Raw genomic sequence first — 17,186 nt, forward strand, 5'->3', positions numbered from 1 at the left:
ATTGTGTCGTAGGGTTTAGTATAACAAACAGCACAAAGCAATATTGGGAGGTTTAATAGAGGATTAAAGGGGTTGTCTACCTTTTTAATATTGATGACCTATCCTCAGGATAGGTCAATATCAGATCAGTAGGGGTTCAACACCTGGCACCCCCACGATCAGCTGTTTAAAGTGAGGCCTGCGTTTGTGAGAGCGCTGCCTTCCCTTCAATGTTTACCTTCTTGCCATCTAAATTGCAGAGGTGAGCAGGACTAATTACACCTAAGCCGTCCCTTTCCATTCACTTCTATAGTATACACTTGAATAGGAAGGAGCGTCCCATAGAAGTGAATGGGACGGCTGAGGTCTAATTACACCTTCTCGCTGCTGTGATGTCAACGGCAAGTACATAAACATTGAAGGGAAGGTAGCGCTCACACGAGCGCAGCCTTCTCTTCAAACAGCTGATCGGCGGGGGGTGCCGGGTGTCAGACCCCCGTCGATCAGATATTGATGACCTATCCTGAGGATAGGTCATCAATATTAAAAAAGCGGATAACCCCTTTATGCAGAATCTTTCTCCCTCATTGATGACTTGAGCTACAGTATATTAGCTTGTATACAGCTGTGACCATCAATAAATGCAGCGTACGGCAAACCTGATGAATGCATAATCCAGCGTCTGAGTATTCTTTCTATTCAATGGGACTTTATTTATCATTTGTGGTGGCTTTAATTTAAATAGGGCTTAATGAGAAGTACCCATTTACTAAGCCTGCATTAAAGGGGTTATCCAAGAGCTATAATGCCCCCCATATGCCTTGGCCCCTCACGCAGACTGTACTTACCTCGCTCCCCAGCACCCACCTCGCTCCTGATGCCCGCATGGCACACCGCTGCATCTCCCCATCGCGCGCATGAAAACATCCGGCGTCGGGGATGGGGGGCGATAGCCAATAGCAGGCCGTGACGGGAATGAGCCTCCCTAGCGTCACCTGCGATGATAGGGAGGCTCGTTCCCGTCACAGCCTGGTATCTGCTAGGATTGATTCTGGCACCATGCTTTTTATTTTTTTATATAATTTTTATTCACAATACAGAATCACATAATATAACAGAACAATCAATTATTATCAATTATTTTTCCCATTTTTCTTTCTTTTCCCACCTCCCCTCACCCAACCCCAACCAAACTTTGAGAGATGAAAAAAAAACCTCTATATTATATCCTATTTTTCAACCAACATTTCCAAAATTTAAGAAAAATTATCTTTCTTTCCCCTATTGTTATATATTATCTTCTCTATATTTATCATATTTTCAACTGCACTCTTCCACTCCGCTATCAAAGGATCCTTTTCAATCCATTTTTTAACTATAATTAGTCTTGCCTGGAACAGAAGTTTGCAAAGTACCTTCTTATCTATTATTGAAATCGGCAACTGTATTATACCTCCTAATATACAGGCCACTGGACTTCTTTGTATTTGTACTCCCAGAATTTTTTTTATAAAATCCGCTAACTCAGTCCAATAACGAAAGAGTTTTGGACATCTCCACACTAAATGAAAGAGACCTGCTTGTTCCATACCACATCTAGGACATTCATCAGTGGATTTCAGACCGATCCTTTTAAGTAACAGTGGGGAGTAGTACAGCCTATGGATGAAGAAAAATTGGGAGACCCCATGGGAGGCCCTCAATGAGACCAAAGACCCATTTCTCAATACAACTTTCCACTGTTCCTCCGATAAACCATCAATATATTTCGTCCATTTCTCTTGAACTAATATCTTGATCTTACTCTGATTCATTTTCAACAATAATCTATATCTTCTTGAAATACTCCCTTTTTCTTTTCTATTCTAAAGAAACTGATTGATATTTTCCATAGATGCTGAAAAATCCCTTTCAACTGGCCAGGAGATAAGACAGCCCAGACTGAACTCAGGTTGTCAATATCTTCTGGCCAGTGCAAATTGGATATTCATTGCACAGGGAAATATTCAAGGGTTGTCGGTCTGATGCCTCATCGTATAACCATCATAAACCTGCCTGGCGAAAAAGCAGATGCTTTTTTATTTCTCTGAGAATCTACCTCTGATGAACTAATTGCATCTCTTAATTGCAAATATTTAAAAAAACTCTTTATTCAAAATCCCAAATTCTTTTCTCAGTGTTTCAAAATCTTTAAAACACATCTCCATCAAACAATTGTGACAAATAATAAACACCTTTATTTTCCAGGTTTACATACTGCTTTATTTTCTGAATTTCTTTTAAGTTAATATTGGTCCAAATAGGTTTGAAATCTATGTAACCTTTAATATCCATATTTTTTTTATTTCTCTCCAAACATGGTCCATTAGATTATAAATATAATTACTAGTGTTTGTACTCCCAAGTATTCTAATACTGCCATCATGTTAAACTGATTATCTTTCCACCCTAAGTTCTCCAAGTGCCGACTCAACATAGGTGCTATATTGTCTCCAGCCATAAACCAAAATTGTGCCACCAAAAAATATAAATACCAGTTTGGAAGTGCCATTCCCCCCTCTTTAATTGGTAACTGCAAAATTTTCTTCTTTAATCTAGAGTTCCTACTGTTCCAGATGATTTCCCTCATCACCCAGTATCAATAATAGTGAAAACCCTAGGTGGCAACCACACAGGAGCACATTGTAGTACATAGAGAATCTTCGGGAGAAAGATCATCTTTATCAAGTTGATCCGTCCCAACATTGACATTGGTAACCTCTTCCAAATATGAGGTTTTTTTTTTCAATTCATCTATAACAGGGAGTACTTTCAACTTTATATAATCACCCAAGTACTTTGCAATATTTATTCCCAAATACTTAAATCTACTTCCTCTGCCCACAACGTGTACATGCAAACACCCATCTCCAACCACTTCACCCAGTGACATCAAATGTGACTTCCCCCAATTTATTTTTAAACCAAAATAGTACCCAAATTTTTTAATTATAGCCATTAATTTAACCAACTCCAAATCCGTGTTTGCCAAAAACAATAGTACATCATCCGCATACAACATTATTTTCTCCCTTATCTTTCCATATTGAAAACCCTTAATAATTGAATTCTCTCTAATAATAATCGCCAATGGTTCTATTGCAATTGCAAAGAGCAACGGGGATAGGGGACATCCCTGCCTAGTGCCCCGAGAAACGGCAAAAGGCAGGAACATAACCTCATCCGCCGCTACCCTCACTCTGGGATGTGAATAAATGAGCTTAATCCAACTTATAAAAGATCCTCAAATCCAAAACGCTTGAGGACCTCCAACAGATATTCCCACTCTACGCAATCAAATGCTTTTGTCTTTATTTCCTTCTATGTTCGTAAATAACCTTCTAATATTAGAATATATCAATCGACCGGGAATGAATTCTGTCTGATCTTAGTTTATTATTGTTTTTATTACTTTTGTTAGCTTATCTGCCAATACCCTAGTCAGCAATTTAATATAATTATTCAATAACTAAATTGGTCTATATAACTCTGGCTTTAATAAATCTTGCTTATCTTATGCGACTTTTTAATAAAACATGAGACTTTTTCATAAAGACGTGCGACTTTTGCAAAGCCGCTTACTGAAGGCTAAACTGCTACCGTCAAACCACATTTATCACTGTATTAAAGGACCATTAATAAATCTGACTTAGCCAAAAGTGACTTTGGACATATGTAAAAGTGGAGTAAGATGTAATGATAAATCTGGCCCCTTATCTTCTGGATTATATAGTCGCCAAACATCAACCCAACCAAATTCAGATATCAGTCTAGCCAGATTAGTATTACATTTCAAAGTCTTACTATTAGACAACTTATCTCTACTTGGATCCATTACAGCCTTATAATCCACAACTGCAATTAATATACATCCTTGTCTCTCAATTATATATTTCTGTAAGGCTACATGCACAAGACCGTATGTGTTCTGCGGTCCGCAAATTGCGTATGTCATCCATTTTTTTTTTGCGGATCCATTGTAACAATGCCTAAAACGGACAAGAATAGGACATGTTCTACCCCCTATTCTGCTCCCCATTTTGTAACAACATAGAGCCCCTTTTTCATGCATGATAAACTCCTTATATCCCACTCCACCCTCCTTCTTAAACTATTACTTTTCACATAAGCCCTTCAGATCAAAGCGATCCTCCGCCTGGAAGCGCCGGTACGTGCGGGCTTGTGCGGTGGCGTCATATCACCACGCAAGCCCACGTGTACTTGCTTGCAGGATTTAAATAGTCCGGCGGCAGAACGCTCATGAGTTAAGCCCAGCAGCCCCACTAAAGCGGGAACTATCCCCTGGACAACGAGCATACAAGCGAGAATCCTTCCCTGGAACGAGCAATAACCCATAGAGACGAGCATCTGGCTGAGTATCATTAACCCCTGCAATATTAACCCTTTCCCACTGCCACCAACCCCTGCAATATTATTAACCCTTTACCACTGCCACCAATCCCTGAACCCATTACCACTTCCACCAATCCCTGAACCCTTTCCCACTGCCAACAATCCCTGAATCCTTTTCCCACTGCCACATATCCCTGCAATATTTACCCCTACATTAACCCGTTCCCACTGCCATCAATACCCCTACCTTTCCCTGCATTTACCCCTACCTTATCCCCCAGCTACCCCAGCATTACCCTATACCACCAACACCATATCCCTTTAACCCCTGCCATCCTGTTAACCCTTGCTTTGCCTGTATTGAATTAACCCCTTTTATCCCGTTGGGACAGTTTATAGCCAGGTGGGTGGGTGCTGCTATTACGTGGGTTTGTTAGTGTATATATATAGATATATAGATATATTTTGGGGTTCAATTGTAGTTGGGATTGTATAGTGTTAGTATATGTAGATTTATTATAGTCCTGCTAGTGTATTACCGTATGTGTCTATATATACTGAACAAAAATATAAACGCAACACTTTCAGTTTTGCTCCCATTTTGCATGAGCTGAACTCAAAGATCTGAAACATTTTCTACATTCACAAAAGACCCATTACTCTCAAATATTGTTCACAAATCTGTCTAAATCTGTGTTAGTGAGCACTTCTCCTTTGCCGAGATAATCCATCCCACCTCTCAGGTGTGGCATATCAAGGTGCTGATTAGACAGCATGAATATTGCACAGGTGTGCCTTAGACTGCCCATAATAAAAGGCCACTATCAAATGTGCACAGTTTTGCCTTACTGGGGAGTAGGGGTCACAAAACCAGTCAGTATCTGGTATGGCCACTGTGACGGTATCATCTGTGTCACCGCCTAGTATTCCCTTCTTCCCATGTAATAGCACAGCCAAATAATCCACAGAGCAATAAATCGCTATTATCGCTGGTATCGCCAGTATCGCTGGTATCGCCCTATAAATCCATACATGAGCCAAAGCTGAATGCTGGAAAACGTTTACTGGAAGTACACAGGCACTCAAACATACAATTTCTTTTATCCCCTGCTCCCATGCAAGGGAGACACCCACAAATAACATACATTAACCCATAACACAAAGGTTACAACCCACATAACATCCTCCCCTCTGCCTGGGATATAATTATGGTACACAATGGTTAACATAATTATCCCAGGCAGGACAATACACAATGTCCTCTGTCCTGGAGACAACCGAGGTGTAATTCCATTATCTCTCAGGACAAAGGGAAATCGCCAATACACACGGGGAGACAGTAGGACAGACATCACTTACTCAAATACACAATGTCCCACCCTTTACAATACACATAGACTTTTAACACATCCCAAAATGGCACGAATTAGACCAGGAATTCAAAAGTTAGTAAAAGTCTCTTTGGCCTGGCTGTACTCATGGGTTTTCTGTCCAAAACCGGTTCTACACAATCTTTTGTCCTGGAGACAATTGAGAAGTGATCCACTTATCTCCCAAGGACAGGGGCAAGACTCCATTAGCCACATGGTAGCCAAAGACAGCAAAATACATGAACTTATATAACTATGCAGCTATTGCATAAAACCGGTGCATTCAACATGGGACCGTAATCACATGGTAAGAGGCTGGCAAGTAGTCCTCTCCAAGTACTTGTGGCAAACTCAAAAGAGGGGAGTTTGTCACATATCTTCCCTTTGGAGTTAAGACTAAACAGGTATCTGACCTCCTGTCGGTCAGTACCTAGATTAGTCGGGAAGCCCACCCACAAAGAAACATTAGCAGAGTTGCCCACCCACGGTAAATAGTTAACAGGGTAGCTCACCCACAAGGGACAGTACTGGTCTGTAGGTCCCAGGTTGTGGTGAAACAGTTCAGCATACTCCGTCTCCCTGGTGCGGCTAGGCAAACCGCTGGGGCTACTTGGGGGACAGCGGCCAGCGGCATTCTGCACTGATGCCAGCACTTCTGCTGGGGCGAGGGGGGTGCCAGCCAGTCCTGTAACAAGGGGGTCGGTGGAGCAGAGGCTAGCGGCGCTCTGCCCTGATGTCAGCTCTTCTGCTGGGGTGAGGGGGGTGCAAGCCAGCCCTGTAACAAGGGTGTCGGTGGAGCAGAGGCTAGCGGCGCTCTGCCCTGATGTCAGATCTTCTGCTGGGGTGAGGGGGGTGCAAGCCAGCCCTGTAACAAGGGGGATGGTGGAGCAGAGGCTAGCGGCGCTCTGCCCGGATGCCAGCTCTTCCGCTGGGAAGGGTTCAGTGGGTATCGCAGGCTCATCCCCTGCCCCCAGAACTTGGTTGGGAAGTAGCTGGGAAGGGGAGGGCTCGCTTACCTCCTCCTCCTGGTATCCCTGCAGAGATGGCTGGGGATCTGGACCAACCATCCAGCATCCCTGTAGGACTGGCACAGAGCCCGCGGTCTCATCTGCGCCCGTGTAGTGGGGTTTGTGTTCCCCTTTTCCCGGTATCTCCGGCTGCTGTTGGAAGGTGAGGCCGGTTGCCTCTCCTCCCCAGGACTCTGGTTGCTGTAGGGCAGAGGGACCCAGCATCTCCTCCCCTGGAACTCAGGTTGCCGCTGGGGAGAGAGACCGGTTGTCTCCTCTCCCTGTGATATGCACTGCCGCTGGAGATCTGGGCAGGCGGCCCAGCATCCCTGTAGGGCCGGTAGAGAGACCTCAGTCCCATCTCCATCTGCCATCTGTGGGTCCTCCCAGGACAAGTCTATGAGGTTGCTCACCTCTGAGGTTGGTTGGGCAAAAGAGGGTATAATTTCCAGGCAATCCTCTGGGCTGAGGTATGGTGGTTGAGCTAGGTTGAACAGTTGACGGTAGCTCTGCTCCAGCTCCCACTCCATGGTGACTAGATGAATCAGGTCTGGTCCAAGGTCGTCCGCTCGAGGAAGGTCCAGCATGGTTTCCCTGATGTCGTGGATGTCCCAGAACCGACATTCTGTGGGGCATCCACAGTCATCGCCCTCTTCAAAGGCTTCCCACAGTAAGTCCGGACCATCATAATCCTCTCCCTCCGGCAGATAGTGGTTAGTCATCCATGGGTTGCGCTGGGTGGCATACCACTTTAGTGCCCGGTACGCTTTGTCCAGCCACAACTCCTTCCAAACCAGGTTCCACAGTTCCATCACCCACTCCGCCAAGGGTTGCTTTCCTAGGAAGGGTGACCGCAGGGCCACGAGTACCTGGAACCTCTGTTCCTCACCGGGAAGGCTCTCTCTCCGCCGCCGCTGTACCTCCTCTAAGGCGTCATACCACAGCCCCTTTCGAGTGGCATCTCTCAAGTCCATTATGCCCTCCTCTGATACAGGCCTATCCTGTTGGGCCAAGTGCTGCTGCAACCTCCAGCGAAACTCCTCTTCCATGTTGCTGTGGATAGGAACGCTGCCCGGTAGCTAGCTCTGTCCCTTGAGCTCCTTCAAAGCCAGGGTCGCTGCACGAGTGCCAGCGTTGCCCTCCATACACCATACACTAGTGCCTTCCTTGAATCCTCTGTGCAGGGAAAAAGAAGGGAAAATCCCGCTGCTTGCCACCAGTTGTAACGGTATCATCTGTGTCACCATCTAGTATTCCCTTCTTCCCATGTAATAGCACAGCCAAATAATCCACAGAGCAATAAATCGCTATTATCGCTGGTATCGCCGGTATCGCTGGTATCGCCAGTATTGCTGGTATCGCCCTATAAGTCCATACATGAGCCAAAGCTGAATGCTGGAAAACGTTTACTGGAAGCACACAGGCACTCAAACATACAATTTCTTTTATCCCCTGCTCCCATGCAAGGGAGACACCCACAAATAACATACATTAACCCATAACACAAAGGTTACAACCCACATAACATCCTCCCTTCTGCCTGTGATATAATTATGGTACACAATGGTTAACATAAATATCCCAGGCAGGACAATACACAATACACAATGTCCAGTGGCCAGGGGAGGGGGGGTGAGTTCCACCACCTTTTCTCTGAGAAAAAAATCCCTGGTCAGAACAATAACGCACAAAAACGGATCCTGTCTGTTGAGCATCCACCTTCACTCGGTCAGCATTTGGTCAGCAATCCATCAGTATTGCTAATGCCAAAACAGGAGTGGATCCAAAACAGAGTTGACTGAGTCAACCTTTCAAGAACCGCTGGGTTGCTGGTCAAGACACAACCGCTAGATGACACCGGGAGCTCAGGCCTCTCGCTACGACTCCTGCTGCCAGCACCAGAAACATTAAGGCCTTTGCCACTGCCCTGTGCAGGGCCTGGCACTTCTCTGTCTGACATACAGTTAGATCAGATAAATAAATAAAAAGGAAATTAAAAGACCCCCCCAAAAAAACGTAATTTTCTTACTTCACCACACAACAGCTAATAAGCCCCCCCCCCCCCCCCACTAATACACGCCAAGAAGGGCTGTAATTTTCTCACTTCACCACACAACGGCAAATACTTTTTTTGTGCCACTAATGCACGCAAAAAAAACGGCTTTAGAACATATAACTGCACCGCTGAACGGCAAACATATTTTTCTTTTGCCACTAATACACGCCACAAAAGGCTTTACAACAGATAACGGCACCGCTGAGCAGGAGCAGGAGCACCGCTGCACCGCTTTTGTCACTAATACACGACAAAAAGGGCTGTAATTTTTGCACTTCACCACACAACGGCTAATAGGCCCTTTTTTTCCCACTAATACAAGCCAGAAAATGCTTTAGAACATATAACTGCACCGCATATGGGCAAATAAGACATATAAATATTTCCTTGTAATAAACCCTGTTAATGGCTGTATCAAACAGCACTTGCACCCTAATAAGAACGGTTTGCTTGAATTACAGAGATGTATAATGGGAATTTGGGTGCCCAGTCAGTGCAGCAAGGTGTAATAGGATTGTTCCTATTACCCAGGCTGTAACCACCCCTACTGAACCCTGTTCAACATAAATGCTGTGGAGTGATTCCTCCCTATCCTTTCCCTACACCTTGAATAATCTTTCCCTGCACTTGTAAATCGTTTTTTTAGCACAATGAAGTTTTTTCTAACACTGTCCCTAGCGCCTGCTGACGTTTCTCCCTGCACTAAGTACACTGATAGATGGCAGAATCCAAGATGGCTGAGGCTATTTATAGGGCTGTGACATCACAGGGCTGGCTGGCTGCTGATTGGCCGCATGCATGGCATTATGGCAAATATATATATTTTTTTACTAATGCACGCCACAAAAGGCTTTAGAACAGATTACTGCACCGCTGAGCGGCAAATATATATTTTCTTTTTCCACTAATACACGCCACAAAAGGATTAACAGATAACTGCACTGCTTAGCGACAAATATATATATATTTTTTTTTGACTAATTGTCACGGTACCTTCTGTGACAGAGGTTAGAAGATCAGAGAGACTGACTGCATGTGAGGTTAACTGACAGTCTCTTGATTCTCAGTGTTGTGTTTTGGTAATGACCATACCTCTTGTCAGGTGCAGCTGGTGGTCATTACTGCCTCCCTATTTAGTTCGGTTGCATCACAGGGCTGGCTGGCTGCTGATTGGCTGCATGCATGGCATTATGGGTAATCCTCACACGTGCAGCAGCCATTTTAGGAAAAAATTACCACAAAGCGCAAGGAAAATTGGCTTCGGTGTGAATCGAATTTTTCCTGAAATTCGGATCGAATTCCACTTTGTCAGCTTCGATTCGCGCATCTCTAGTGATCACCTCAGTGAAGTTACTGGGATCAACAGAGAAATAAGGGGAAGAAGAAACAGCAGGCGGCACTATACAGATACAGTTTATTCAATAACTCAGTCACTATACTAATATCTTTCATGGGACAACCTCTTTAATATGATCACTGAAGACACTTTGTAATCATGAACTAATATGCCAGCACAACCACATTTTTATGTATTCATCTTCAGCTGCTCTTGGACAATTGTTGTTTCCAATTATGAGGGAATGTATATTTGTGCATAATATTTATGGGGGGCGTTCCAGCAGGGAATATTTTTTAGAAAATGGCTCAGAGTGGGTTGAATATGCTTACCATGTTCTTGCTGGTCTCTGCCCTAGGTACCCTTTCATCACACAATAAATGCCAGGAAATACCTGCTCAGCTTATCACTGGCCTCAGTAATGACCCACCTCAGCCAGTGGATGGATGAGCAGGAATTTCCTGGATTTTCTGGGTAGAGATGGGACAAAGAAGCAGAGACCTGTGTGATCCTGGTAAGTGTTGGAATGATAGTGGTGGGAGATTGGTGAGTTAAGTATTTATTTTAGTTTAGTTTTTAACCCACTCTGAGTTCTCTCCTAAAAACATCTGTTGATGGTTGTTTGTGGGAAATGAGGCAATACCAGCAACAGAAGGATATGACCTATTTTTGCTTGAAATTATTGCAATATGTAGCCGTTATTGTCTTCTGTGTTCAGTTACTTATTGTCTTCTGTGTTCAGTTACATCACCTATATGTAACCGGCATGTACAGGTGAAACTCGAAAAATTTGAATATCGTGCAAAGTTCATTTATTTCAGTAATGCAACTTAAAAGGTGAAACTAAGATATGAGATAGACTCATTACATGCAAAGCGAGATATTTCAAGCCTTTATTTGTTATAATTTGGATGATTATGGCTTGCCGCTTATGAAACCCAAAGTCACAATTTTGAGGTACCCTTTGCTCAGGGGGTATGGATTAATTAGCTGACTAGAGTGTGACACATTGAGCCTAGAATATTGAACCTTTTCACAAAATTCTAATTTTAAGCTGCATTAATGCAATTCCTTTTAATTTGCATTACTGAAATAAATGGACTTTTGCACAATATTCTAATTTTTTGAGTTTCACCTGCATATGTACCGTAATTTAAATGATGGTCAAATATTGATGTGTCCACATAATGTGCACGTTTTACAATTTTTTAACATATGTGGATATTTAAAAAAAAAAACTGTTCTCCGCTGCATAACCCTTTTAAATTCAAGCTGGAAGTACAACACTGACACATTTATTAAGTAGTAGGCTGTTTTTTCACAAGATCTGTGCCATCACAATATCCAGATGAAATGTACCAGAGTTTGCCTGAGGATAATGTAACAGAAGATTAAAGCTCAGCCTAGGGCCTCATGCACACGGCCGTTGTTTTGGTCCGCATCCGAGCCGCAGTTTTGGTGGCTCGGATGCGGACCCATTCACTTCAATGGGGCAGCAAAAGATACGGACAGCACTCTGTGTGCTGTCCGCATCCGTTGCTCCGTTCCATGGCCCCGCAAAAAAATATATAACCTGTCCTATTCTTGTCCATGCTTTGCGGACAAGAATAGGCAGTTATATTACAGGCTGTCCATGCCGTTCCGCAAATTGCGGAACGCACACAGACGCCATCCGTGTTTTGCGGATCCGCCGTTTGCGGACCGCAAAAAACGGAACGGTCGTGTGCATGTAGCCTAAAGTGGACCTTGTCATAGGACAATGGCCCATAATATACCAGTAAATCCAATAAGTAAGGGCTGAAATTAAAAATATGGAAGTTTCTTGAATGACCAAGCCGAAGCTCAATCCCATCGAAATGCTGGGGGATTTGTAGAGCAAGCTATTTGTGCAAGAGACCCATTTACTCAAAGAAGTTTTAACAACCTGTTGGAGGTTGTTTGTGGTAAATGAGGCAATACCACACTTTACAGCAACAGAAGGATATATTTTTGCTAAATAAAGTATTGCAAAGTGTAGCCGTTATTGTGTTCTGTTTTCAGTTACATCACCTTTGCCGTTATACGTCATTTAAATGATGGTCAAATATTGACATAATGTGCACATATTTTACCATTTAAAAAAAAATATGTGGACACATAAATATTTACAGGGGGTGTCCTTACTTACAATTCAAAAGTACTTAGGACATCCTCATGTCCATATGGAAAGTGGCACTGTTATTAATGTTTGGTGTAAATCCCAGTATTTGCAGGAGTACAGCGTACAAATCCTTCATAGAACCTGTGTACAATATGAGACTATCCAGGAAGAATCCCATTTCACCGGAGATCTATTTAAATGTTTACACCCTATGATAAGCTACTGTGTTATATACATCTCGCTCTCATGCTTTTTAGCAAAGATCAAGTAAACCACAATGAACCTCCATTATTTTTCAAATACCTCTCTGAAATCATGCTCAAAGTGTCGCAGCTGCAAGCACTGTTCTAATTTCAGATGATGGCGGCTCCAAAACTGTCCGAAAGCTTTTTCCGTTTCATCCAACTGAGCCAGTAACCTGGTGACAATAGAGTAGAAGAGTTTCTAAGGTGATGCGGAACTGTAACAGAAAATGCTAAAAGCTTACTATCGCTTTAACTGTATATATATATATATATATATATATATATATATTGTGGGGACTCGCTCTGGTAGACAGGATTAGCGGACGCAGTATAGAGGCAACAACAAGTTCTTTGGATCAAACAGTTCAGTGTTTTATTCACACTTTAGGCAAGTGACAAAACAAGCAGTCTATTCAAAAAAAATGTACCTTGTGGTGTTGGTGGTAATTCACACCTTGCGGCAATTCTGCCTCAAACAGTCCTCGCTCATAGCAGCACCAACCTGTTATCAGCCAAACAGGTAGCAAGCCTTCATCCAGACACAAGGCTCCCAGTTCTCAACACAGAGGACTGGCTTCTGAGCCCAGCTTGCCTATTTAAGGACAGCCAGGTGCTGCCAAAACCCGGACCAGCATTTAAAATCCGGTCCAGTATTTGACCTTATCTGGATGTAAATCAGTCCAGCAGCACATGCTGGGAGGAAAATACCTGTTTTCCCAGACCAAACATCTCACTGTGTCACAATATATATATATATATATATATATATATAGTGCAGTGTAAAAAAATAAAAAAGTTTCATATTTTTCCCCATCATTCTGCACTCAATAAACCATAATGACAAACTGCAAACAGAATGTTCGAAATCCTTGCTAATTTATTGAAAAGTAAAAATTAAAATATTCCATTGAGATATTAAGATCATTTACTCAGGACTTGAAGCATCTTTGGTAGCAAATACAGCCTCCACTCTTCTTGGGTATGATGGCACAAGGTTTGCACACCTGGATCTGGGGACCTTCTGCCATTCTTCTCTCCAGATCGGACATAGACTGTTGGTGGGCAGCCATTTTCAAATTTCTCCAGTGATGTTCGATTAGGTTCAAGTCAGGACTCTGGCTGGGCCACTCCTATTTTGTCTTGGCTGTGTGCTTAGGGTTTTGTCCTGTTGGAAGGTAAACCTTCAGCCCAGTCTGAGATGCAAAGCATTCTGAACCAGGCTTTCATTAAGAATATTTCTGTACTTTGCTACATTCAGCTTTCCCTCAATTCTGATCAGTCTTCCTTTTCTAGCCGCTGAACACCTCCACAGCATAATGCTGCTACCTCCATGCTTTACTGTAGGGATTGTATTGGGCAGTGCCTGGTTTCCGTAAAATATGACGCTTAGAAGTGAGGGCAAAAAGTTCTATCTTGGTTTCATCAGACCAGAGAATCTTGTTTCTCACAGTCTGAGAGTCCTTTATGCTTTATTTCTTTGCAAACTTTCATGTGACTTTTATGGAGGAGAGGCTTCTTTATAGCTACTCTGCCATAAAGCCCAGATTGATGTAATGCTGCAGTGATGGTTGACCTTCTGGAAGTCTGTCCCATCTGCACACAGAATCTTTGGAGTTCAGCAACAGTGACCATTGGGTTTGGTCACCTCTGTTACCAAGGCCCTTTATCCCCCAATGACTTAGTTTGGTGAGGCAGCCAGCTCTAGGAAGGAGTCCTAATTGTTACAAACTTCTTCCATTTAAGAATTATGTGATCTTGGGAACTTTCAGTGCAGCAGAACTTTTTGTAACCTTCTGTGCCTCCACAAAATCCTGTGTTTGAGCACTACAGGTAATTATTTCCTCCTTCATGGCTTGTTTTTTGCAGAGATATGCATACACACTGGGGTGTGTCGTTCCAAATCATGTCCACTTAACTGAATTTACCACAGGTGGACTCCAATCAAGTTGTAGAAACATCTTAAAGACTCATTCGCACACGACAGTTGGATGTTTTGCGGTCCGCAAATTGCGGATCCGCAAAACACGGATATCGGCTGTTTGCATATCGGCGTTTGCGGAACGGAACAGACGGCCCCTAGAACAGTCCTATTCTTGTCCGCAATGCGGACAATAATAGGAAATGTTCTATATTTTTCCGGAACGGCTATGCAGACATACGGACACGGAATGCACATTCATGTAAATGGTTCCGCATATGGTTCACGTGCATGAGCCTTAAAGATGATCAATAGAAATGGAAGGCCTCCAGAGCAAAATTTTAGGTCACATAGCAAAGGGTTTGAATACTTATGTCCATGCAAAATTTTCTTTTTCATAAATTTGCAGACATTTCTGTTTTCACTTTCTCTTTAAGGAGGATTAAGTGCAGATTGATGGGGAAAAAACTTAATTTATTTTTTTATTTTAGTACAAAGCCACAAAATAACAAATGTGAAAAAAGTGAAAGGGTATGAAGACTTTTCGAATGCACTATATATACAGGTGAAACTCGAAAAATTAGAATATCGTGCAAAAGTCCATTTATTTCAGTAATGCAAATTAAAAGGAATTGCATTAATGCAGCTTAAAATTAGAATTTTGTGAAAAGGTTCAATATTCTAGGCTCAAAGTGTCACACTCTAGTCGGCTAATTATTCCATACAAAGGGTACCTCAAAATTGTGACTTTGGGGTTTCATAAACTATAAGCCATAATTATCCAAATTATAACAAATAAAGGCTTGAAATATCTCGCTTTGCATGTAATGAGTCTATCTCATATATTAGTTTCACATTTTAAGTTGCATTACTGAAATAAATGAACTTTGCACAATATTCAAATTTTTCGAGTTTCACCTGTATGTATATATATATATACTAAACAAAAATATAAACGCAACACTTTCGGTTTTGTCTAACTTTCTCTTTTGTATTGTACATTTGGGGGAGGGGCAGCCTTCACTTTGACTGTGTACTCATCTGCCTAGGGCATCGCTCCCTCACTGGGGTCTTTCGCCAATCTATATTTACTAAGCTGTAGTCATGCCATGTCATGCAGATGTACCATACTCAAAATGTGATAAATGCAACCACAAATTTGCAGTCTAGTAAATAAAACCTGGGAGAGGGGGGAAGGGGTGAAATAGGAATATTTTCCTATTTGGTATTTTTAGAAATGTACTTCTTATACTGGGCTTTCCCTCTTTAGTAACGTATAAATCCTGATCAGTTATTTCAAGATAGACAACAAAAATAGTACGATAGTACGCTGAGGGGTTAGAAGTGAGGAGTGGAGAGTGGATTTGCTTATACTTTTCAGTGATACATGCTAGTGTCCCAAAAGGATTATACACCTTCAGTGATCTATCAAAAAGTTTTGTAGAAAAGCTAGTATAAGGGTCCATTCACACATCCGCAATTCCGATCCTGAAAAAAATAGAACATGTCCTATTCTTGTCCGCAATAGCGGACAAGAATAGGCATATTCTCTTAGTGCCGGCAATGTGCGGTCCGCAAAATGCGGAACGCACATTGCCGATGTCCGTGTGTGAATGGACCCTTAGACTGGATGGACCCTTAGACTGAACTATTCCCACAGTTCCTAATACTGTATCAGAACAATAAGCCATGAAATACTGATGGCTTTCATAGTGACCGATCTGTGGCAGATGAAAGTACAAATGGGTTACTCAGTACTTACTTGCTGAAGGGCAGTTAACATGTTCACAACTACTTGGCTATACTCCATATGTAAGTCAGTCCTACAAATAGGTATCTGTTATATGTCTTCCTGGATCTCACACAGAGATTTGTCATTTTAGGATTAAACTGAATGGGACTCAGAATTAATAAGACCTGTGTGCTCTGTACAAACCTTTCAACAGTAGCCATGTTTTCTAGTTCATCCGGAGTCAGTTTGCAGTTTGGGTCTTTGGACACTGGCTCCTTTATACATGAGAGCAGAGTCCCACCTTGTTGCACTGCTAGCTTTAAATCATCCTGGAAGATAAATATCAAGCAGTTATAAAGAGGTTGATTATGTTGTTTTTCGTCTACACATTGCCGAGATTTACTAAGCTAATTATGCCTTTCCAATAACCTGGTGGACATGCTTTGCACCACATTTATTATGTGTTTTAAGGTGGATTTACATGAGCCAATTATCGGGCAGATTATTGGGACCGTTACTGCAAACGCTCCTTCCCGACAATCTGCCTGTGTAAATGTGCTGCCGATCACCAGATGAACTGTAACGGTCGCGTACACACACACACAGGGGGAAGGGAAGTGACCACTGCGCTCCACCCTTACCCCTGGCCCTGCCTACTTGCCTCGCGAGTCCTAATGACAGGGGACAACTGGACGGCAATCCCTAACTTGGAGTAAGTGCAGGGATGACAGACAGACAAACAACAGGACATGAACGGACCGAGTCAATACCAGGAAAGCTGCAAAGTACAAATGGAGCAAGCAGAGAATTGTCAGGAGAAGCCGGGGTCATAAATACCAGGAGAGCAGAGAAGTACAAGAGGAGTCCTAAGAGAGTAGTCAGGTGGGAGCTGAGGTCACAATACCAGGACGGATGCGCAGTACAGGAGGATCAGGCAAAAGGATGGTCAAGGAACAGGATCAGGTAAGTATTCAGCAGTCCAACAAATACCAGGAACCTAGAAATTAACAG

The 17,186-nt window shown here is 42.7% G+C and overlaps 1 protein-coding gene across 1 annotated transcript in view; it reads right to left on the bottom strand.

Moving 5' to 3' along the window:
• The window catches only part of MCF2L2 (MCF.2 cell line derived transforming sequence-like 2), a 554,965-nt gene that overhangs the window by 343,711 nt on the left and 194,068 nt on the right, over nt 1-17,186 (bottom strand). The window contains 2 exon segments of the mRNA XM_040428287.1: nt 12,584-12,698; nt 16,380-16,504. Coding sequence (XP_040284221.1) covers nt 12,584-12,698; nt 16,380-16,504 — 240 coding nt within the window.

This window comes from Bufo bufo, chromosome 4 (assembly GCF_905171765.1).
Source record: "Bufo bufo chromosome 4, aBufBuf1.1, whole genome shotgun sequence".
Taxonomy (NCBI): Eukaryota; Metazoa; Chordata; class Amphibia; order Anura; family Bufonidae; genus Bufo; species Bufo bufo.